This window comes from Haplochromis burtoni, unplaced genomic scaffold (assembly GCF_018398535.1).
Source record: "Haplochromis burtoni strain Fernald_Lab_line unplaced genomic scaffold, NCSU_Asbu1 Contig_315, whole genome shotgun sequence".
Classification (NCBI taxonomy): Eukaryota; Metazoa; Chordata; class Actinopteri; order Cichliformes; family Cichlidae; genus Haplochromis; species Haplochromis burtoni.
In genome coordinates, this window is record NW_024582676.1 from 524,785 (window position 1) to 549,566 (window position 24,782).

Here is a 24,782-nt window from a genome sequence, read left to right on the forward strand (position 1 = left end):
TATATCATTGTTCACAGAGTTCAGTTTCAACACTGATTCAGACTGAGGACAGGTTGGCTTGGTTATATCTATGTATTATTACACAGGACACTAAAAATGTCATATGAACTTATTGTTTTACAGTCTATAAGAAAGCAGTGCATGAGATGTACCAAAATATAATCTAAAATGTAATCATAGGAACTGTGTGCTTCCAAACAACTGCCCAACTGGTAGCAATACTTCTATTTTTCTATTATCATTGAATTAAGTTAGTGCTTTTTAGACCCTCAAAGTACCTCAAATGATTATATTTTTGTTTTCAGGAATGTAATGTTATCACAATGGGAAGCATGCGATTCCACATGACACATATTACTGTTGAGGCACAAAAAGAGTAAGACTAATATTCCCAGCAGTCAAATATCAGTAGAGCATCCCAGGTGCACACATTACCCATTTCCACAACAGCACATTGAATTAATCAGGAGAGATCTTTTTAGCTTTTACAGTGAATCTGGCATGGCACAGGCTGTCACACCTCACATGGAATCATTCACGTGCCCAGTGTTACACTTAACTACAGAGCATGTGTTGCGCCTTCTTAGTTAAGTGTAAATGTTTCTTTGCAGTCATTTCTTCTTGCCCACCTGGTCACAAGCCATCTATGGTTAGATGTAGGACTTGGGTTAGAGAAAAGCCTACGCCATGCTTCATTTCTTTAAATTGTGCTTTCAAAGAGCCAGATGTTCTAAAGGCCTTCCAGAATTTTTCTTTGGACATGGGTTGCTTTTTCACTCATGTTCAGTCCACTCTACTTTCAGCAAACTCTGCAAGACAAGAAGACGAAAGAAGATGTGCCAGGCTTAAAACTATCTACAGTGGCTGAACAGTTAAGGAAAGTCATCTCCTTAAGGAACAGGGAAAAATCAGTAAAGACCTGACAGACACTGTTCACTGAAGCCTCATCAGAAATGGTCTCAGTGGAAGAGTGGCTGTCAAAAAGCCATTCTTAGGAAGGGAAATGGTAAGGATGAGATATACAAAATGTGCATGGAGGAGGTGAGGAGAGAGGTACAGCAGTGAATGTCTACAGCATCTATAAAACATGGTGGAGGCTCTGTTGTGGTTTGGGGCTGCATTTCAGTAAGTGGTGTCGGAGATCTTGTCAGAATTTATGAAATTATGAACACATATATTAGATTTTGATCTATCATGCAATGCCATCTGGAAAGCATCTGACTGGCAGCAATTTTTTAATATGACAATGCAATGATCCCAAACACAAACACATGGCAGTACAGCAAAAGCATGCCCGGACAGAAAAAACACAATTGAGCACCATTAATCATGGATAGGCCTCCCCAGCGCCTGGACCTCAACATTATTGAAGCAATGTTGGACCATGAGACAGAGCACAGGACAAAAGGCACCCAACAACAAGAAGAGCTTTGAATGTCCTTGAGGAAACCTGAAGAACTATTCCTGAAGACTACTTGAAGAAATTACGAGAAAGCTTGCCTAAGAAGTTCGGGCTCTGTTAAAGAGTAAAGACGATCATACCAAACACTGACTTTAAAGCTCATGTAAAAACTCTGTTTTTGCCTTATATGCTGTATTTCTGATTTTTTGCATATCTTTTTTAAATAAATTACTGCACTGAGTTTTTATTTTAGCAAAATGTAAGAAATGAGGGGTGGCTTGAGGCTTTTGCACAATAGAGAATTTTTGCATATTTGGAACATCCAAAAAAGAAAAAAATCCATTAACCAAAAACCTAAATTTCTCAAATATATATCAGAGAGTTCATGTCAAAGCTAAAATCCCCTAGTTTGTAAAAGTTTTACTGTAGCATACGGCTAAAATGAAAGTCTAACCCTGCACGGAAACAAAGAAAGATAGCCGATGAGCTGATGAATTGTTAAAAGGTTCATGTGGCAGATAAAATGCCATGCATTTAAGAAGCTTCTTTCACATTTAATTATGGTATGAAGAAAGTAGTTTTTTCTCATCTGCACGTCTCTTTTCTTTTGCCCGTATCTTTATTCCATCCTGCCACTTGCTGACAGGTATTTCATTCCTATGAGTAGAGAAACATGTTCCCCTCTTTTAGTTCCTCTTATCTTGTTATTAAAATGGACAAGTATCCAATCTATTGTGGAAGCTTATTTTAAAATGTATGCTTTTCTTTCTCTTTACGTCAGTATTTGATAGGAGCTCCAATACTGACCGGTTCAACCAAAATAGCTTTTCAGCCATACCATACGTGGGCTATTCATAACCTACGCATTTATGTGTCAAAATGTATTACATTGTGCTGAACACCTAATTTTCTAGCACAGACAGGCTCAGTAGAAATGAAGCCAATAACCCCTGAAGCACCGGTGCCCTCTCCTATTACGCCATTTAACAATATCTGGGTTGAAAGTGTCGAAAGCAGCTCTTCTAAACAAAATAAATAGGGAGATGTATTCAGTAGAGTTTTAAAAAGAAAAACAAAAAAAATAATAACTAATTTTCATACTTTTTAACCTTTGCCCTGTCTGTCTTTTACACAGCATTTGACCGGTATTTCCGTAGCCGTTCGCTGTCCAACAACAGAAGAAATGTTTGGTTTGCTGAATTCTGGGAGGAAAACTTTAACTGTAAACTGGGAATGCATGGTAAACGGCCTGGCAGCCTGAAGAAATGCACAGGTAAGACTATATTTGACTTCTTCCATTATTTCACTTCCTATCAACCATTTGGGGAAAAAGTCAATAAAGCTTAAATGTGTAAATTGTTATTTGACTGGCGATCCAAAGAGAGATGAAAATGCTCCAAGGTACTTTGGAGTTTTACACTTGAGGGTATAACAGATTGTTTTGTTTAGCTGTAATTCTACAGATCTATACGAGCTTGTAAGTTTTACTTTCTGAGAAGTGTAGCAGAAGGCCAGCTATAATTGGTCTTCCTTTATCCCTGCATCGGCTACCTCCTTGCATCATAACCAGTGTCATTCTTCTTATTTTGGTACAGCGTAAAACATTAACTAGGCACACCCGACTGACAGTTTTCAGGGAAACCAGTTTATCCTAAAAGCAGGCCCAGCTTTTCATATTACATCTGCCAGCTGATTAAGCACATCACATTAGATTGAATAAGTCTTCATTAGAACATCGTAGCTCTGAAAGTCTGTCAACAGAGACAAATACTGTCTTCTAATTAGTGTGTATATGTATATATATTGTGGAGTGCACTGCGAGCTGTAATAAGTAACCTTAAACCCCAGATCAAATTAGCTGTTGGGATTTAAGAAGCAATATAGCTCAACAAGAGCAACTGTTTGTGTACTCGAAGCTTGAAGGGAAATTAAATAGTTGTTGGAGTATGTGCTTGTAAATGTGGCAGTGCACTCTCTTCGGTGCGTTTTGTTTTGTGTGTTTGTGCATAGGGTATATATGGGTATTAGTTCTGTAATAAGCACTTCTTGGTGTCATTTTTTTGCATTGCTTTTATATGATTTATGGTGGTTTGACCTGCATTTTTCAGTCCTAGTCCAAATTGTCTGCAGCTTGTTATTTTACAAACGACCCAACGCTACAGCTGATTTTTGTCTTGTGCTGTCGTCACATTCGTGTGCATGTGATCCAGATGGTGCTGTGTGTGCACTTTTTCACTGCCTACACCTGTCACTGGCTAAAGTGTTATACTTTTTAGAAGAGTTAGCAATGCCAGTGGACATGACCTGTAGGTATATCTCTGTGCTGCCGTGATCGGATCTGTATGTTTATGTGTGTGTCATAGCGACTACTCCCTGGCTGATGCCTGCCATTGGCTCACATAATTAGGTTTGTAAGGGCTGTGACTCCCATTGACCGTCTATTACTAGCCGTGGCATCTGTGTATGTGGGCATCTATGTGTCGAGGGCCCTGTAGTCATGAAGCAGAGTCCATTAATTCCAAGTGCTGGGGTTTGTGACCTCCAAATCATCAACACAGAAGCCAATCAGCAGCCTGCTGCTCAAGGTCACTGTTGTGAGACAGCTGATGGGAGGATGTGGAAATGTATGTGATTATTGCACGTGATTGGGCTGGGAGTGGGGGAGCGGTGAGATGATGTCAACAGAAAATTAACAGTTAGAGAAACTGAAAAATGCAGCTGGAAACAAATTACACAAACAGTGACAAAGATAGCATAATAAGATATTCAAGTAACATGGGAAATATGATAAGTGGGTGTGGGCAAATTAATTGTAGATTGTAAGACTTGAAAAGGATACGGGAATTAAACAGTTCTGAGTCTGAAGAACTTGAGGTTTAACCTATTAATCTTAAAAGATTGGATGAGGTGATGACCTGGAGTGTTTGATGGTGTTCATTTGAGAGTGAGAATAGTCATCATCACATATGTATTATCAGAGGAGGTTGAAAATCCATGATGGACTCCAAAATAGTGTGTAATTACCTCTGCCACGGAGGTTATGTTTTTGGTTGTGTGTGTGTGTCTGCGAACATGACAGCTCAAAGTTTTCGTTTTCTTTTTTTTGAATTCTGGTAAAACTTTGTAGGGGTTTAGCATGGGCTCGTGTTAACAATCCATCCAAACTTAGTTTACATTCTCCAAGGTCTTCAAGCTCAGTTTACTGGATTGTCAGTTAAAAATTGACAAAAATCCTTGTAATTTAGAAACTATGATTCTTCCAAGTGTGGTGTTTATTGTCAACATATAGAAAGTACCATATAAAGATTTCAAACATCATGTCACATTTGACCTCTGACCTCTCCTTCAGGGTCAGTAGCTCGACCTGGAGGTCCAAATGATAATAATGATAGATAGAGCTATATAGAACCATGTTTCTTACTGCACTTTTTTATGCAAATAGGGAATGATATATGGTGATTCTAAATATCACGTGATTTTGCACTTATGACTTCTCTGTCAAGGTCAAATAAGGTGAAACTTTCATAAAATGACTTTTATCTTTAAAACTGTGCTTAAAATTCTACTGCACTTGGAAACATTCTGGAAATGATACTGGTATACATGGTTTACAAATATCACATTATAGTTTGCATCCGAATATCATGTTGCATTTGACCTCTAACTTAACTCCTACATTTCTAATCTACCTTTCTTTCAAGCTGCGTGGTTAAATAGAACTGTAATATAATTACTGTAATATAATATTATATAATACACTCAATATTCACGTCCATTTATCAAGCAATATTTATTATCCATGACTTGCTCTATATATTGGTGTAATCAAAGTAAACCAAATATGTCTGCCATATTTTAAAGTTATATGCATGGTTCTAATAAATCCTTTTTTAAGTATTTTGTATTATATTTTATAAAAGCACTCATTTTGTCTTTGTATTTAGTCTTTTTGCTGCACATTTAATTGCTCCAAATGAGTGTGCAAAAATTACAGCATATTCCTCTGAGGTTTAGCAGTGAAGTAGTGTGCAATGGAACAGCTTGAGTAGTTCAGTTACATTATAACCCAAGCAGCATTTGTTTGCTGTATTATGCTGCATAAAAGAAAAATGGCTTTTGTCAGAAAGAGGCCGTTGACAAATAAAGAAAATGAAGCCCCATCACCTAATCACTCTTGCGTCATTTTCTCTTTACTTCCTTTCTCTACTCTCTTAATTTAACCTGGGAGATATTGTTTCCTTTATTATTGTCAGTACAAAATGAATTACATGAAAATGATGCATTTTTCATAGAAATATCCCCAGCCTACTGTATAATGTAAAACAACATACGTAGCATCATAGTAGCTACATGATATCCAGTGATTTGCTGCTAAAGCTACTACGACCAGCCAGACATCGGTTCTTCAGTCCAATAAATGCATTTTAATGATTTATTTAGAGTGCATTACCACAACTTTCAGCTTTCATCATTTCATCTTTCATGAAGAGAATAGTAAGTACACAAAAAAGGGGAAATCCAAGGCACTCAGGCTGCTGAGTGTAAAAAGCCTCTTTTTGAGACATGGCTCATGAGGACATCAGCCGACAACTCGGATGCTGGAATAAAAGTGTGCTCTGTTGAAGGCATACATTTAGGTAAAACTAATGCTTCAGGGCAAACTGATTTAGGCAGACACCAGATCACAAATAAGACTACACGCTTACATGGCCAGAAACTCCCATGCATACTGCTTGTAGATCATCAAGAAGGAAAATGCAACATTTCTTACTATATGTGAGTTACTTTAAAACATGCGTGTTCTTTTTCTGTTTCTAACCCAAGTAGGCACACTCATCGCACGTCTTTCTAAAGATGCCATTTTGTCACAGCTGCTAAAGCTAGACCAAACACAGCAGGACCAGGCAGTGTCAATGACCCAGAAAATCCATTTGGCGTTTAGCATTTGGTTGTTGTTTCAAACTGACTTGCCAGGTAGACTGGATCTGAGCAGGATTTGGAGTAATGTGGCACCACAGTGAAGAAGGCTGAAATACACACACACTGAGATAAAATGCATGACAAAATGCAGATCTATAGAGCGAGTCTACCCACTTCTCCCTTCATACATACAGTAATGCTCTTGGAGGTGAATCTCTTAATTTCCACATGAATCTCTAAAGTTTTCATACATTCTAGATCATTTCTCTGCTTTCATATGGAGAAACGTACATTAAAATAGGCAAAAACATAAACAATGTTTAATAAAACAAAATATGGTAGCACAACCACTAGCATCTCTGTCCACAGCCGCCATCAGACTTTGTTCATAGCAGTGGTTGTTGACTAGAGCTGCAAGCCTCAGGTACACTCAGAAGAATTAAAGTGCACTGTGGACAGTTGGACATTTGTTATCCTGTTGATTTCTATACATCTGATTTCTTTGCCTTTCTGTCTGAGTGGATTTTGACTTGTGTCACTCTCAAGGGAATGATACCGGTTTGTTATCGTTCTCTACTTTGTCAGCCATCAAACTTCTTTATCTCGCCTTGTCTGTCTTTTCGTCTTTCCATTTCTTGCATCTGTCATTTCTTTCTCTTCTATAAAATCCAAGTTTAAAGTGTTATTTTTTTTGTCAACGTTGAAAAGGTGAAAATCAGTAATGCTGTCTCAGTGTGGGTTTTTGAATTCCTTAGCCTAGCATAAGTTCAGGCCAAGCGCAGTAGCCTTCTACCTGTCTAATTGGCAAGCTTGCTTACAGATTCTGCATATCTGCAAACCATTTTGCAATCCATCTTGACTCCAGCTGCTGTTCATGCTGTTTCTGACCCAATCAATGTCATGCATGTGTCACTGAAGCCTGCCCCATACAGGTTCCTGCTGCTGGTCTCCCTGCCTCTGGCTTTCAGGTTCAGCATGTGGAAGAGTGAGGAGGTCCCAGAATAGAGTCATACTTCCGAGTATAAATTATCGGAGAAGGAAATAACAATATTATTTTTGCCTGTAGGAGTCCTGTCTGACATTATTTTCTCCCTTTGCAAATCAATAACAGTTTTAAATTATGTTATTTTTTTTCTGAATTGAGCCTGCCTTTCCTCTGTACACTCTCACCGTTTTGCAGCCTCTTGTTCTCATCCTAATTTGTATGGCCAGAAAATTAATCTATTGTTTACACTGTAAACATGGCAAATAAAAGTAATATCTTAGTCTATGTAGTATTTATTTGCAAAGCAATACATAATATATATTTTATGCAGCTGTGTAGTTTCTACTTTCATTCCTTATATTAGCTTATTATTATTTTACGTGAAATTATAGTTGCATGCATGCTGTTTTTAATGGGTCCAGGAAAACTAATTCAGAGATGTTTTATCTCTATTAAATGAGGGCAAAGCCCGCTGTGCAAATGCAGGTAGTTAAAACCCTATGAAGCAAAGCACAATTCAATGAATACACACCAGGTATATTATTAGAACCAATTTTTAATTATATAAATGTGCAATAAATGGAGAACTGATCTGAATTTATAAAATATTGTGATTTCCTGGAGTTCCCTCTGCCTCACATTACACCTGGAAAAGACCTTGATTATAAGAAATATTGATACATTGGAGGTTTATGACTCAGTATCTTAAACAACTAGAGGTCACATCTATAAGAATTTACTGGGGCACAGTGAAGAGAGCCCAAAACTCTTACCCAGGTGAGAAGAAGCCTGAAAAGCTTAAAAAGATGCATGTATAGTACTCTGTGAGGGAAAAAAAACAAAAGAATAACAGTTTCATCTCTCGCCCGTTTTCCTGATTAGCAAAATTACCATAATGCTGTAGCTTTTTTTACAGCTGCCTAATGAAGGTTATGCTCTAACTTCCTTCCTACTTAATAGGCAAACACAGAGGATTATCAAATGCTTGCACACACCACACACACACAGCTTTATACTTCCTCAGTTTAACATAAATAATTAATACTTTATAGAGTATTGTTGATGAGGAATTTATCTTCTAAAGGCTCCTTGGCTAGTTTGATGCCCTTGTTTTCTGAATGCATGAATGCTTTTCTTACTTGGTACAAAAGTCATGCTTTTAAAGACACAGAGCCTTCATCCAACACTAGCGATGTGTGCATGTGTCTGTCTGTGGGAGAAGCACAGTACCATTCCAGAAGTTAATGAGATCCTGACTTAGCCCAGCATGCACACATTTACCCTTGCGTACAAACACATGTTCACTCACTACAAATAGACCATATCCTAACGAGGTCGATGGGGAAGGAGAGTTATTAGGCTCACAGGCTGAATAAACTGTTCCCTCCCCTGTGAAAAGGCCTAAGGACTGAACAGACTGAAGGATGGAGACGAGCACAGATGGAGAGCTTGATGGACAATTAGAGACAGACAGGCACAGACAGACAGATTGCAGACTGTGAGACACAGACAGCAACAGACAGTGCTATATGACTCCTTCCAACATTAGTTTTCAGTAGGTGAGATGAAGTGTCATTTAGCTGCAGTGAAATGATCCTTTTTCATTTTCTTGCAGAGGACATGGTTATCTATAGCTCTCAATGATGCACTCTGTGTGCATATGTGGTAGCTGATTTATGACTTGCAGTCCTACGATAGAGAGCATGCTTGTAACATGTGCCTCGATTCTTATATTGAGAAACTGTATGGGTGAGCTGCAATCATAGCCACTACTTTGGCATTGGATAAATAAGTAGAGAACTGCACATTTACCACTGTTGTATCACAGCCTCACACAAACTGTAATCCATCTTGATGAGACCCAAATCTCATTGTAGAGGAAGGAAAAAAAAGTCCACTAATGAAAAAATGTGGCTAGGAGGCAGGAGTATGCACATAAAATATAATGTATTTGTATGATCATTGTTACCTCAACATGTTCATGTCATGAGTTGAGATGTTGGCCAGCACGATGATGCAGAAGTTAATACTGTTGCCTCACAGCAAGACGGTCCTGAGTTTGAAGCCACTAGCTGACTGGTTGCGTGATTTGTCTCTGAGTACTGTGGCTTTCTCCACAGCCCCAAAACATGCATTTGGTTAGGTTAAATGACGCTTCTAAACTGACCATAGGCGTGAATGTGAGCACGAATGGTTGTCTGTCTATGGAAGAAAATGGAAAGATGCAGAAGTGAGTTTTGGACATAAACTATAAAGACAAAATTGACATGAGGTTATAATGCAATTCAAGTTTATTTATTTATGCCAAATCACAGCACAACAGTTGCCTCTTTACTGTGTGGTAAGCCCTCCAGTTTTAGAGAGGAAACCCCAACAATCACATGCTCAACAAGCAACGATGGGAAGGAAAAATTCCCTCTTAAACTAAAACCCCCAGCATAACCAGGCTCAGTGAGGTGCAGTCATTTGCTGTGACTAGTTGGTGGATGAGAGAAAAGAAAAGAAAGGGAAGAAAGCATAGTGAGACAGGACACAAACTATGGGAGTGAAGACACAATTTAAAGACATGCAGCAGCAATGCATTGGGAGTAAAAAGAGAAGACTAATAGAAAAATGCTGAGTATATCATGTGAAGTCCCCTTGCAGCCTGAGCCTATAGCAGCATAAAGACGGGATGCTTCAGGGCTAACTCTGAGCTTTATCAAAAAAGGAAAGTTTTAAGTTTAATCTTAAAAGTAGAAAGAGTGTCTGTCTCTTGAATATGAAATGGTGGCTGGTTCCACAGGAGAGAGACCTGAGAGCTGAAAGCTCTGCCCTCCCATTCTACTTCTGGAAACTCTTGGAAGCACAAGCAAGCCTGCTATCTTAGAACAAAGTCTTCAGCTGGGACGATATAGTACTGTAGAGTCTGCATGTGATGATTTGGATTTAACAGGGACAGACTGGCGACCTCTCTGGGGTGTACCCTCTCATCCTATTGCAGCTGAGAAAGCCTATAGCCCCCCTGCCATCCTGAATTGGATAGGCAGAAAAAAATGAATGGATGGATGAATAGATTTAACAGGGAACCAATGAAGAGAAGCTAATGGTGGGGAAAAAGTGTCTCTTTCTCATTCCTGGCAGTACTGTCACTGCAGTATTTTGGATTAACTGGAACCTTTTCAAGAAACTTTTAAAAGAAGGGATGCTTCTTTTATAAGATAATATTTAATTACAATAGTCAAGACTAGAACTAGTAAATGCATTTTTTCCTTTTTCTTCATCATCTCTGAGACAGCATGTGCCTAATTTTAACATTGTTTTGAAAAACAGTCCTACATATTTGTTTAGTGTGTTTATATAAGAACATATTTTAAAATGACTCAAAGATTCCTTATAGTGTTATTGGAGACCAATAATGTGGTTAGATACCATGTTTCTACGGTTTTAGGCCCAAATATAATAATCTTATTTTTATATGGATTTAGGGGAAGAAAGTCATAGGCGATCTGGATCTTTATGTCTTTAAGCCAGACCTGTGGTTTACCTAGTGTTATCTGGCTCAATAGATATATATTGTGAGTTTCATCTAATAGCAATGAACATATATAGAGTCTTTTCTCGTTATACTTCTCCAGACAAGTGGAAGTCTGAGATTCTCTCTCTCTTTTTAGCTACCTGCCCACTTGTTTGCTACCTATATAATCTATGTCATACTGTTTCTAAGTATATAACTATCAGCAATTTAATTTTACAGCAGCCATTTTTCTGTATTTTTTTGTCCATTTCTCAAAGTTTTTGTGTCGTTGTCACATTCTCAACTCTTCAGTAGTTGCTTAGTACTAACACAGCTGATAAGAATGAAGGTCAACACTATAAAAATTAGGCCCAAGTTTTTAAACCCCCCCCCATGCAGGTCTTGGAAAACTGAGAAGTTTTAATAGTGCTAATGTCACCCAGCTAAATCAAATGCACCTAATCATATTACTGATCCAGATTCACAGCAAACTTGTTTCTGATTGTGTGACACAAATACAGTACCAGCACTGTAAATATAAAAAACTAACAGCAAGTATGTTTGTGTGTCAGAGCATTATATTCAATGTATTTGTCGTTTAAAGCTATTCACGTCTCTTATTCTGTTGTTTATTGACCTTGCTTTTATAAACCTAAAGTCTATCTATCATCTTTCACTCCAGCTTTTATTTTTAGCTCCCACCATCCTTCTGTTTTGTTTGATATATTTTCTCTGCTGTCTCGCTAGCTTTACTGTGCTCTTTCTCTGCCACCTGCCTCTTTTTGTTCCATAGCTTTCCCCTTTCTGTGTTTTATAGTGTGTTTATAAATGTGCTTGTTCAAGGGTGGGAAGGGAGAAGGTCCGGTGACATGAAGCACACATCCCTTCAACAAAAAAAAAACATTCATGAAATTCTTGTTTATATGTCAAGTGAAAGCTGGGCAAGAGAGAGATCAAAAGAAGGGAAGGAAATTTAAAAAGTTGAGGAGAGAGAGGAAGGGCTAGTGTGCATAGCCAAGTTATGCCAGGACAGTGATTCAGCAAGATATGAATAATGACCAATGAATAATTTATATTAGCTGTGTGTACCATCAGCAGTAATATATACCAGCAATAATGTAGAGTGTAATATATATTAGCCACATATGTCAGTGGCATCACATTATTCATGAAAAAGGGTGCTCTGCTACGAATTGCTCTTTATAAAACAGACAACACTCTCACTGCAGCCTGACAGCAGGTCTGAGAAGAGAGAGGGGAAATATGAGAATAGGAGCAGCAGCAGGATCAAAATGCCACATATCTAATAAATGCTTGCTCATTTGAGCTCTGGTGTTATTTCTGCCGGTAAAAGTAACAGTGACATTGAGTTTAGCAAGTCAATTACCGAGAACAGGCAAACCTGTGACATTAGTAAGGAGATGGCTAAACAAGCTTATGCACACAAGCAGTGTAATGAACACAAAGGTTTTAGTGTACTTCATCTAATTTCTACTGTGTTTACTCATTTGATAAAAAAAAAACATGCTGTTAAAAGAAAAAGATGAAAAAACAGAAAACACGAATGTTTGCATGAATTCTTCTTCAGGTACTCTGTCTTCCTCTCTCAGTCCAAAGACATGTAGTTAGTAGAGTTAGCTTAATTAGTGAATTGTTGTCTGTCTCTCTGTGTTAACCCTGCAACAGACTGGCGACGTGTCCAGGGTGTACCCCGCCTCTCACTCTATGGTAGCTGGGATAGGCTCCAGCCACCTTGCAAACCTGAGAAGGATAAGACAATAGATGGGTGATTAGGTGATGGAGCTCAGCCTCCCATGACACCTGCAGCTGAGCTACAAACCAAACTCTGCCACATTAACTAAACAAAACACTTTTTGTGTCAGTCACAGAAAGCTTTGCATCATTTTGCCTTTCATTGGCCCCTTACTTTACACAGCAGACTGATCTGCATGATTGGTTTGGGCGAAATTTTGACCCCACATGCAATCCTTTATTTTATCCTGGGTTGGGACCAGCAGGGACTTGACAGTTACTTGTGACACCCTCCCCAACCTGGAGTTGGCTGTGTGTTTTCTCACAGTTTTAACAAGGATCTTTATACTTGTGAGGTGAATGTGCTAACCCTTACATTACGGAAAAATATGAGCTGTGGCCTCTTCATTTTATTTATTTACATTTCCTTAGTTACAGTACAAGCAACATTAATATCCTTGAAAGGTTTGCGTATAGGTTTCAATAGTGTAAGAGTCAACATGTTTGCCTAAAACACTAAAAGTCCTTGTTTTGCAACTAGGAGGCAACTCAAACTCAAGGTCATGCTAGGTGGTCACAAGCAGGTGTGGTGGTCCAAAACCTGGATAAGAGTGATCAAGAAATATATCTTGTGTCTTGTGTAAAAGTCTCCACCAAACCAAAAATGTTATTGTTACCCTCACAAGAAAAGTTCCCAGAACTCCTGTAAAATCAACAACAGTCAGAACTCAAGTATTGACTCAAATTGTTTGATGTTTTGAGTTTTCAACTTCTGATTTTTTAGAGTGGACACAGCAAGATTTACAACTTGAGATAATTGCAATACAAAATACTCCAAAAGGCACCGACACAAACTGGGTAGAGAGTCCTAATCAGTGACAAAAATTAGTGGCATTGAAGGCCGCCTGTCAGTCAGATGCCCGACTCCTTGAAAACCTTAACACCTTTTATGCTTTGTTATGGAAAATCTTTAATAAAACTGCAACCAACAAACGAGCTTGTCTTTTGAAGTGAGGTTTATTAGAAAAGAAAAGAAAAACACTGCAGTGGAGAAAAACGTTCAGATCACACACCTAACACGTTTTTCTGAGGGAAAGACATCACCCTGAACCCTTTTATACCTCCCAAACAAATCCTGAGGAATCCTTATCTCTTCAGTCTAGGAACAGTTCCGACCAACCGTCATCTCCTCTGCAACAGGATGTCCAGAGCCCTCAAGAGGAAAACGAGTCTGCTGTGAAGGTGCAATAAAACTTGGGCCCCACTTGTGATCACATCCCACATGCATACAACTGATGTCAAGAGTGAGCTTTCTATACTAAGTACAGAAAGTGTTACTACTATTACTAAAGTGATGTGATTATTACATAAACTAAAGACATTTCCAGTACAGCTTTAAGAGAAAATTTGCCAATCTGCAATTAAAAAACCCACCACCAACAACAACAACAAAATATATTTTAACACTGAGGTTTCTGGGGATTTACTTGTTTTTGGAGCCAGCTCTGGCTTGTTCTTCCAGGAAGTGCAGTTCATGTCACTTCATGCTTGACATGTCACCCTCACCCTTTCACTCACACAGGTTGCTGCTCGAGTAAACTCTGATCAGGTAATTGACTTCTAAAAATCTCAGCATTGCTGCACGAAGGTGCAATTATTAATAAGTTAATTTGAGACTTCAGCTATTAGAATGCTTCCCAAACTGTAGTGAGGTTGAAATGTCTTTTTTAGGAACTTGTTCATCTAGTCATCCACCCTAAAGCCAGCCTGGTGATGGGACTTTTAACCAAGTTCTTTATCTCTTATTCTATCTGTTTTGTATTGATAACTTTTAAACAGATATACTTTTCTATTCATCTATGCATCTTCTTTATTTGTTGTTGGATCAATACAGTAAATTTGAAGAGTCTACACAGACATGTGTCAAATAACATTTGACATCAAGCTTCGATCCCACACACGAGGCACCAGTTATGAAACAAACACAGTCACACAGGCGCACACACTCTTAGATGTAATTGTACAAACACAGACTCATACTTGCACTCAGGCTTGAAGCCACTGACTGGTATTTATGCAGCAGTGTATTGACACAAGCCTTGGCTTCAGTGCTCTGTTGTCAAATCATGTAGAGCAGATCTCTGTCTGATGCTCATTTGCTCTTTTTTCTTATTGATTAGCCATGTCTTCCTTGGTAGATTAGCCTCAAAGATCTAAGCCAGTCAAATATGGTTTGCATGGTTTTTGTATGTTAAGAAATATGAGAAATATGAGAAATGCATTTAAGCAGAGTGGTAGTTTTATATTTTAACAATATTGATTCATAAATGTCTCTGAATTATGGTGTGTGTGGGCAGCATCACTCTATGCTGTCATCTTTGGGATGTTTTTGAGCCATCGTTGATAAATGAGAGAAAAGCTAATTAAACAACCTTTATGTAAATGTATTCATGAACATCTGAACTTAGGTTGCATCATTCCAGGGCTCATAAATAAATTTCCTTCTCATATATTTTTATAAGCCAATTTGCCTACAGAAAAGGAAAGGCGGATGGGGGCGTCAGGTGGTGGTTCAGAAGAAAAGAAAGCTAGAGTAAAATACTTGCTAGCTGTTGAGAGTTTAGAAGGAGGGAATTGAATATGTGCTGCAAATTGATGTTTAATTAAGGAGCTTGTTCACATCATTAGTCTGTCTGTCAGCTGTGTTGCCATCAATCACTGCATGTAGAAAATCTGCCCAGCACACTGGTCTATGAAGGCATCCATCAAAGCATTTAGCCAGTTGGCATTCTTGCATTAGTCTCACCTCGATGATTTCATGTATTGCTTTATGTTTGTATTAGACAAGGAACTCGCTTCACTAGCAAGGCAGTGAAACATGCATTTCAGAGGTTTTGCTGTTCCCAATTTTTTTTATTTTATTTCATATCATGAAAATAGTAGGATAAAAGATACAGCCCCCCCATGTTGTAATCTTAATCCTTCTTGTGTAGAGAAGGATTTTAATTTTAAAGTAAGTAGGTATGTTAATATTTATTGCAATTTTGAATATTATGGATAATCACACATGTAATCGTGAAGAAGTCCCACAAAGCAGACTTGAAAAATGGCCGTCAATACAGCCAGTAGCTCCTTAGCTGTCAGGAAGAAAGTCAGTCAAAACATCGGCAGTCATTTCACAATGTGAATAGTTATATTACTTTTGTATAACTAAACAGTATAATATAATAGTGCGATATAAAGTTATTTCATGATTGCCTTTTAAAGACTCCAATCACTCAGGGCTAGCAACTGCTTAGCAAGTTATATTGCTTGGCAGGTCAGCAAGTGGTTGTTGGGGATTGCTCGCTGTCTGTGAAATTGATTGCAAATGCCCCAGTCACAGAGACCAAGAGATTAGTCGGTTAGCAACACTCCGGGCAACCATATGTAGATCACTATAAAAAATGTCTGTTCCCCAAATGGTTAGCTAGTGGTTGGTAGATGAAAAATGGTTACAAAGAGATATACACTGCTGCACCCATAGCTTGCATGGAAGGCACCAACTTGTCTGCAGATCCTTGCTGAGCAGTAGTGAAACTGTGAAACACGCGGTGCACACTATAGCGCTGAAATGAAAACATTTTGAAGGGTGCAACGATCTCTATTTCCCGTGTTTGTCCCACTTTTCACAGGTTCACTGTAGCTCAACAAACAGTTGATGAGTGTTGACGTTCTATGCTAAGTACAGACAACCACCACAACCTGCTAGTAACCAAAGAAATTATAAGTAGGTTTTTGGTGAAGCACACTCTAATACACATTTTTCCATAGTGACCAGCAGTGTTGGGGAGTAATGGAATACATGTGCCGCCGTTACGTATTTAAAATACAAAATATGAGTAACTGTATTCCGTTACAGTTACCGTTTAATAAGGTGGTATTTAGAATACAGTTACTTTGTTGAAATAAATGGATTACACGGCGGTATTTTCCTGTTTCATATTGTCGTGGGTCAGGACTGTTTGGGTTTTGTTTGACAGCTACGTTCTGTTGTTCCCAATGACTGCTTTCTACAGTCATTGGTTGTTCCAGGCGGCAGCGTTACGGTTGCCATGGTTACAGGGCGACGCTCTCTCTCTGCGACTGTGTGTTTCCTGGGTGAGAGAGCGCCTTTTTGTTGTTGTTGTTGTTGTGCTAAGCTATGCCGAGCAGTTTGGTTAGCGGTGGTGTGTTTCTGTTGGAAAATAAACGGCTGTGCTCCCTGGCAATTCAGGGAAGCAAGACCAAACGACACCTCTGTCTCCTCCTTGTCTGTCCATTTTTGGTAATTCCAAAACTCCGGTGGAAACCCAAACAAAACACGCATTAAGAGGCCCTAATGCCCGTGTCTCAATCTCGCGTCTCATGATGAGGAAATCTTTTTTTACAAATGATTTAATATAAAGGCAATAGGCAGAGTGTTACAGACATAGCGCTAAAGAATGTAGCCTCATTGGTAGTGTAGTCCGTGCTGCAGGGAGAATGGTCATACCCGTTATGTGTCTGTGGGCGAGGGAGGGAGAAAAAGGAAAAGTACGAGTTGTCATCGAGCAGAAACGGGAGCTGGAAGCATGTAAATATAATAATCACTGCAGCCAAAAAGAGTGCCTGACGAGCCATGTTGTAAGTACGCTATCAAGACTTGACTGTGCACTGTGTTCGTGTTTTCCTCCAAAACAGTAAATTCTGGAGCAGCCTTTCAACGCCTCTCTCTGTCTCTCGCTAGCAAAGTTGACCCACACAACAAAAAGTAAAGCTATTTTTCGGCTACGAGCCCGACACAAACCGGACGTATTAGCCAGAGGTCCCCCTACTACGGTTCGGAGCCGCGGACCTTCAGTAATAGTAATAAATCACACAGCAATAGTACATTCATGTAGCTGTAAAAAGCATGATAATATATTAAGTAATCCAAAGTATTCAGAATACGTTACTCTCATTGAGTAACGTAACAGAATACGTTACAGAATACATTTTGGGGCATGTATTCTGTAATCTGTAGTGGAATACATTCATTCATACAAAAGTAACCGTCCCAACACTGGTGACCAGAGGTTTCAGCCGATCTCTCGGACTGTTATTATGTTAAAATCTGTCGCAGAAGAGATACTAAAGTCCTTCAAATCACTATCATCCCCGACCATGCTGCAAAAAAGGTGTTTTCATTTGTAAGCTTCTTACTTTGACTCCTAAGGAAATACATATATATCTTGTCTTTTGACTTGCACTACTAATAAGAGAATTCAAAGTATCACCACCTCTGCATTGATTTTGAAGTGCCGAGTTTAAGATTTGTTTGGAGAGGTCTGTTTATAACGCAGTATCAATTTAAAAGAAAACGAAAATGATGAAAAATATCACCACAACTTAATCTTCAAAGGCCCCTTTAAAGTGCAGGGTCTTGACTATTAAAACTCCTTTTCTTTTGTAGTTTAGAGACTTTAAAGTCTACATTTTTATGCTAGCATTCAGTTTGTAATAGCAGGTGTCAGGATCGACAAATAGCAGATCATCTCAATTTCAAACAAAACTTTCATCATAAAATTGGTTTTTGAACATGTTTTTTTGCCGTGACATGCCTGTAGCTTTTATTAAACAGAACCAAGATGAGTAATGAATTTGTACAGATCTAGAATCAGATCACAGCAGTCGGCCCGAGTGCCTATGTAACAAGAACAAATAATCAACCACGAAATATGAAAATGACTTGGAGGCAGATATGGAGATGATTGCTTGCTCATGCATTTTTGTTTTTTCTTTTCGGATTGCAGATCTTGGATGAGACACGAAAGTTACTTTTTATCTGTCCTTTTGCCTCCCAGAGTTTTCAGTGCAAATCCTCGTTTACCAAGGCGCCAACCAACTAAGTTGCCTGTGGTCTCTGATGTCATTAACAGTGAACAGAAAGGCTGAATTGCATTTAGCAGCTGCTGGCTACAAAATGGAATAAAGTGTGCAAATTCACTTCAGCAAGCAAACATTTTGTCCAGTCATCACTTTCTCTGCCTCCACTTCACCTTTATTGTTGTCTGCTGTTTTCCACACTGATACAAAAACAAGACTGCACTACATTAAATATTGAATATCGTAATTGGGTCTTAAAGCCTCAGCTAAATCTCTAGTTCTGATTTTGCACCTGCTCACATAACGTGCAGAGACTAAATGGGTGGATTTCATACATATCACACACTGTTACTGGCTGCAGACAATGGGCAGACACATCCAATAAAAGCTGTATTGTATTGTACTTTGCACACACTCAGACGCACACACACACCCGTTGCTCCGGTTTCAACACCTGACGCAATCCCAGGAAACAGACACGGTAGTGTTTTCCCAGTTAGCACTACTCATAACAGCAACAGTCATTTAACTGTCTCAAGGCACGATTGCATTTTCTTGCGATATACTGATTAATGATGCATCGTGTCATTTCACATCTCATAAGAACAGCAGAGAGAAATTCTCATTATTACATGGCATGTTGATCTATGGCTCAAAGTACAATACTTTCATTACTTGGTTGTGCTTTTTTTTTCTCTGAATGAGAATTTGCACAAATGCTGAATGCCAACAACTGCATGCGTACTTGTAGCGATGCATCAAAAGGAGATGTTTTAATGTTCAGAAAGACATAAAACACAAGTTACATGCAATGAGGCACAAATCAGGGGAGAAGAAAAGACAGCATTTAGCAGTCTTGTATTTCATTTTTTATTTTTTTTAAAGGCCAAAGCGTCTAAAAAACATGCCGCTATTTTTATCTAAATTGTGAAACCACTTGAAAAGACTCTGCCCTTTTCAGGTGTCTTTTTTCTTTCTTGCGAATGGTCACTGACCACAGTTTGTTTTCTAAGAGCTGCACAACTGTTGCTAAAAAGATGTACTTTCAGTGCACCACTGCCAGACATGTTATTTAAAGGTATGTTGCTGTGAAAGGGCTTACTAATTAATGTCTTGTTTAGCTTTGTTTGTAGACTATTAGCATAATTAGATCTGTAATTATGGTGGAACGTTAGACAGCTCAAGGTACTTTTGTTGACTTGGGAGGCTGTCTAGGTATATTTCAAAATGCACTCTTCTTAGAAACACAGGTTTCTTAACTGTATCTCACAGCTGACCAGTTCTAAAGGCGCTTGACTCTATTCTTTCTTTTTTGCATTCCTGTGCATGTATACACGTTGCTGTTTATGTGCTTGCCAACCATCTTAATGAGTGATTCAGCTTTTCACTACACCAATGAGATTAATGGAATGAATAAAACATGGCATTTCTGTCTGTCTTTCCTTTGCTTAAAGTCATCTTGATGCACTATGGCTGAACATATTCACCTTTCTGCACTCCTTGCTGGCTGAGGAAATGTTAGGAATAGTAAATAAACCTAAAAAAATTGAATATGTGCAGTATGGGGAGTGAATATTCAAAAAACAACAACAACAACAACAACAAAACCCCGCCCCGATAAGTGCTTACTTACACTATATGGACTCCATTATATGAACTGCTGATTGACTGTAGAGTTCCAGACTTCTCCTGGCATTAACATCAGCACACAAACTATGCACCACACACTTCTCATAGCATGGGCTTCCATGCCTGAGCAGCTTCTCTAGGTGTTGTGTGTAGCTGGGCCATACACTGTATGTCAGCCTGTAATTTAAATGATATACTTTTTTTGTACTTTTTACCTGGTGGATATAAGTGGATAAAATACAATCTGGTTTTAACTTACAGTGTTTCTATTTAATGTTGAATCAATTTTCACTCTGTTCTGTTCTAATTTCCTTGAATTTGGTTACAAGAACAATAAATGGACTCCCATCACATCACTTAAGCCACACAGATACATTTGTTTCACCTTGCTGCACTTTTCTTTTTGGGTTTTGTTTTCACAGACATCACAGTCAGTTGAATGTGGTGTACCTCACCCTGCTGCACACATCAGGATTCAAGTGAGCTTACGAGAATCAGTCACATTACAGAGGCTGTTACCAGAGTAACCTCAGGGCAAGACAAGACTTTAAAAGCTCTAAGAAACTTTTGGGTTTTAGTAGTATAGTTTGATGCATACTAGCCTGACACCAATCAAATGTGATTTGTAAATATTCTTTTAGCAAACAAAATGAAAGGGAAATCAGCAAAAATTGGGAAATAGGAAATAGGTGCAATGATTTATTGAAACATGTTCAAACATGCATGCAATTCTAACAAGTTTGAAAGTTGAGATTTGGTATGACAACGTTTATTTGTTAACACAGCTTGAACTCAGTAAGTCAGCTTTCTTGTCATTTCTTTAGTCTTCAGAAATAATTCGCCAGGATTCCTGAAGGACATTCAAAGTCCTAAGGACATTCTCCAGGTGTTGGCTCCTTTTTGTTCCGTTCTCTGTCAAGATAATCCCACATTGCTTTAATAATGTTGATGTCCAGACTCTAGGGAGGCCAATCCATGACTGGTAATGTTCAATTGTGTGTTTTTCTGTGTACGTGTCCATGACTGGCAGTGTGTTTAAGATCAAGATGATATTGCATGGTGGATCAAAACCTGATGTTACTAGGTATTTGGCTTCTTGACAGCCACCCTTTGACTGAAACCATTCCTGATGAAGCTTCAGTAAACAGCAGATGGATCTGAGGGCCAGATGCATCTCTCAGGTCCTGTGCCAGATTGTTACTGGATCTTTCAGATACTCTTGATTGCTGTAGATACTTTTTGCAACAGGCTGTGCCTAAGTATACGATTTAAACTGGTTCGTCATTCATTGCCTGATGTGTAGACACAACGCTGGTTCATCTTTTAAGTTTGGGATTCTTTTTGTCCTCATAGAGCATTGTTAAGTGGTTCAGGAAACAAAAAACATATATTCCTCTAACAATGGTAAAATACAAGGACTGGACTAAACAAACAGCTAATGTCCAAAGAAAAGTGTTGAAAGGCAGACAGAAAGCCTGGAGAAACATTGTTCACTTCAAAATTACAAGAACGTCTGACTCTTTAGAAGCAAAATATAAAGAAATGAGGGGTGACTCAGGACTATTGCACAGGACTGTAGCTCTGGCTGTGAGATTCAAAAACTGGGCTTGTGGCCAGAATTTGAGATGCTAATGAGAAAAGCTCTCTTCTCTTTCAGTGACTACTGAGCTGTGAATGTGTGTATTTATGAATGTTGAGCAGGTTGTTGGCCAAAAGGTGAATGCTTTTGTGGATAAATAAAGGTTATGTGATTTGTGCAGCTGCTTTTCTAATGAAATGTCAAATTAAGGGCAGTAATACACATAACAGCATATCTGCCAGCTCTGAGCAACAAGTGTTTTTTTTTTTTTCCTTTTTCCCCCATACTTTTTAGGAAATAACTCAGTGGGTTTTTACCCCCAGTTTCAGTCTGACACCTCAGGCAGGTAGTTGTCCGCATGTGCATTTTTTTCAAGCCGGGCGGATCATCATCGTATATACACACAAAATCAATATTGCCGAAAGCACCCTCCTCCACCCAGCAGTGTACAGGTCATGAAATAAATACCCACAGGTTTGAATAGTTGCCTCAGCATGAGGGAGAGTGTCCAAACAGGTAACAGAAAACAGGGTGCTGCAGAAAAAAAAAAAGTATTGTGTTAGCCCTCTTTGCAGGATCAAAAAAGAACAGAATTTCGTTACAGTTGAAAGATAGAGACTTGTACTTTCTGCGTACTTTGTTCTCTGTCTTTTTCCTCTCTCCACACATACGCACACATTACAGTGCTCCTGTTTACTATCAAAGTTCAACTCTTAGGCCAGCATTGTGATCAGCTGTATGGCTGGACCACAGTGGCCCGGAGAAAATGCTAACTAATTTCCTGCTGGGGTTCTTACCCATCACCACAGGCACCAACAAACACACGAATAAGGACATGCATACAAAGCACCCTACAGCCTTCCATAACTGTGGATTGGATTTTATTCAGGGGACCCCATTAATTCCTTATGGATGCTAATATTGATTCTGGGTGCCTCTGGTCTTGTTAATTCAGCTCAGCCCAGATGGGTTTTGATTCGGTTTGTGTTGCCTGAAGGTGACTGCTGCTTTTAAAGAAAAAAAGAAAAGGAAAAAAAGAGTGAACATAGCCAAGATAGATGCAGTAGATTTAGTAACCAAACGGAGGGGTAGGACAGAAAGAGAGAATATGAGAGAATGTGGTCGAAGTGAGAGATAAGGATAGAGAAACAAGAACAAAGAATATATCACATAAAGTCAGATATCGCGCGAGAAAGGAAGATAATGAACGTAGGATGTTATGTGGTTCCACTCTTTGAACTTTTTGATGAAAACAGAGAAAATGAATGTTACACTCAATTACTGATTTTCATCTTAATGCATCAAGGAGGTTTTCACTCTCTTCTTTTTTCATTAGCTCATTATGCTAATGAGTCATTACATAAAATCCGCTCAAAGAAAATGCAGTTTGGAGACCATTTGCATGCTTTTGAGCATTGGCACATATTTATGTCAGGGCAGGGATTGTATGCATGCATGTATTTTGTACATGCATGCAAGCATAAAGACCAGATGTAAGTATTCAAATATTCATCAGCAGCTAATGAACCTAAACATTAATCTGCAGTAACTAATAAGGCTGCAGCAGTAAGATAAGCTCAGAAAGCGGACCTAAATGGTAGTATACACTGAAGACTAATAACTGTATGTGAAGCCAAAAGTAGAGACTTATAAGTAAATTAAACATGTCAAGGCTCAACACATGGTTGTGTGACTAGTCGGAAAGAGGATAAAGTCTATTTTGTCCCCACCAGACACTTTCTTGCCTTTCCTGTATACACAGAAATGCCATTATCAGTGGTTCAGAAGATGTAAAGAAGGAACATGTTGTTCTTTCTTTGCTACCAGGGCGAGAATGGACTGAGAGGAGTTATTTGTCATTGTCATGCTGAGTGCCCCGTTGCCTGTCTACTGGTCAACCTGTCTTGCACAAAGATTTCATCTCTCATTTGGTCTCTCTTCATTCCTTTAAAGTTTCTCTTCATCTAAACTCTCTTTTTCGTTTTATTTCTTACCTGTTGTCTTTCTTTCATCTCTTTCTTCAGTCCTTCTGGAGCCAACCGCTGCCCACTTTCCTCTACGTGCTTTGGTGCCATTATTGTAGATCTTGTTTCACCTGCATTATACATTTCTATTTTTCTGTCACCACTTGACTATTGGCTTTTTTATGGTGTACATGGAATATAATAGGACATAAATGGGCTATACAGAAGACAAAGCACAAACAGAAGCAAAAGCTGTGACAAATGGTGATGGCCTGGCACTGTGAAGACGACAGTAGGCACACGACTGGCTATACAGGTCAGGTGCCAGGCTTCCCTATTAGAACAGACTCAAGGCGAGACTGCAGAATGATTATCATAAAGTAATTTAAGGCCATGAATAAGTTTCACATTTACCCAAAGCATCAAATGCCATTCACCACACAACCGTAGCATCTCGTACCTGAAGCATATGATTCCTTTTTTCAGTTCATGTGGGGTGATGGATGATATATGGCCTAAAGAAATCTACTTCTGTATGCTGTAACTTTATATCATTGCACACAAGTTTTTCCCTATAGCTCCCCGCTGATCTGTTATGAGAGGTAGACGCAGGTGGAATGTATGTTGCTATGGATTTCCATACCTTGATTGTTACCTAAAACGAGTCCCCTGGGAGTTAATGTGCTTTATCTTACTTCTAATATTCCTTCTCTCCCTTTTAAGCACATCTTTTCTTCTTCTTGTTCAGGTTTAGAAAAAGTTGGCCGTGACTCCAGTTATGAACAAGAGGGAAAGGTTCAGTTTGTGATGGATGCAGTGTATGCCATGGCCCACGCTCTGCACCGCATGCACCGGGAGCTCTGCTACGGATACCCAGGCCTCTGTCCACGGATGGCCAACAATATTGATGGTAAAGAGCTACTCAACCACATCCGCGCTGTCAACTTCAATGGTAAGTTTTCCACTTGGTTTAAATGTATAGGATCCAATATAATGCTGGTTTTTTTTTTTTCAACGATTGTAACCTTTTTCAGGTGCATATGCTTTTAAAAGCATTCTTATCCCAGTAAAAAAAAAAATTACATGCTGACCATTCAAACAAAATGCCTTAGATTATGCTAACCTCCAGTAATACTTACTGCAATTTATGTGTGTGTGTGTGTGTGTGTGTGTGTGTGTGTGTGTGTGTG

General features: G+C 38.8%; 1 protein-coding gene across 5 annotated transcripts in view; it reads left to right on the top strand.

Annotated features, from left to right (window-relative positions):
• The window catches only part of grm8a (glutamate receptor, metabotropic 8a), a 281,453-nt gene that overhangs the window by 196,826 nt on the left and 59,845 nt on the right, over positions 1–24,782 (top strand). For all 5 annotated transcript variants that reach the window (XM_005941599.3, XM_005941601.3, XM_005941598.3 and 2 more), the window contains 2 exons: positions 2,538–2,675; positions 24,341–24,544. In XM_005941599.3, the coding sequence (XP_005941661.1) occupies positions 2,538–2,675; positions 24,341–24,544 (342 nt within the window). The remainder of the gene's footprint in view (positions 1–2,537; positions 2,676–24,340; positions 24,545–24,782) is intronic.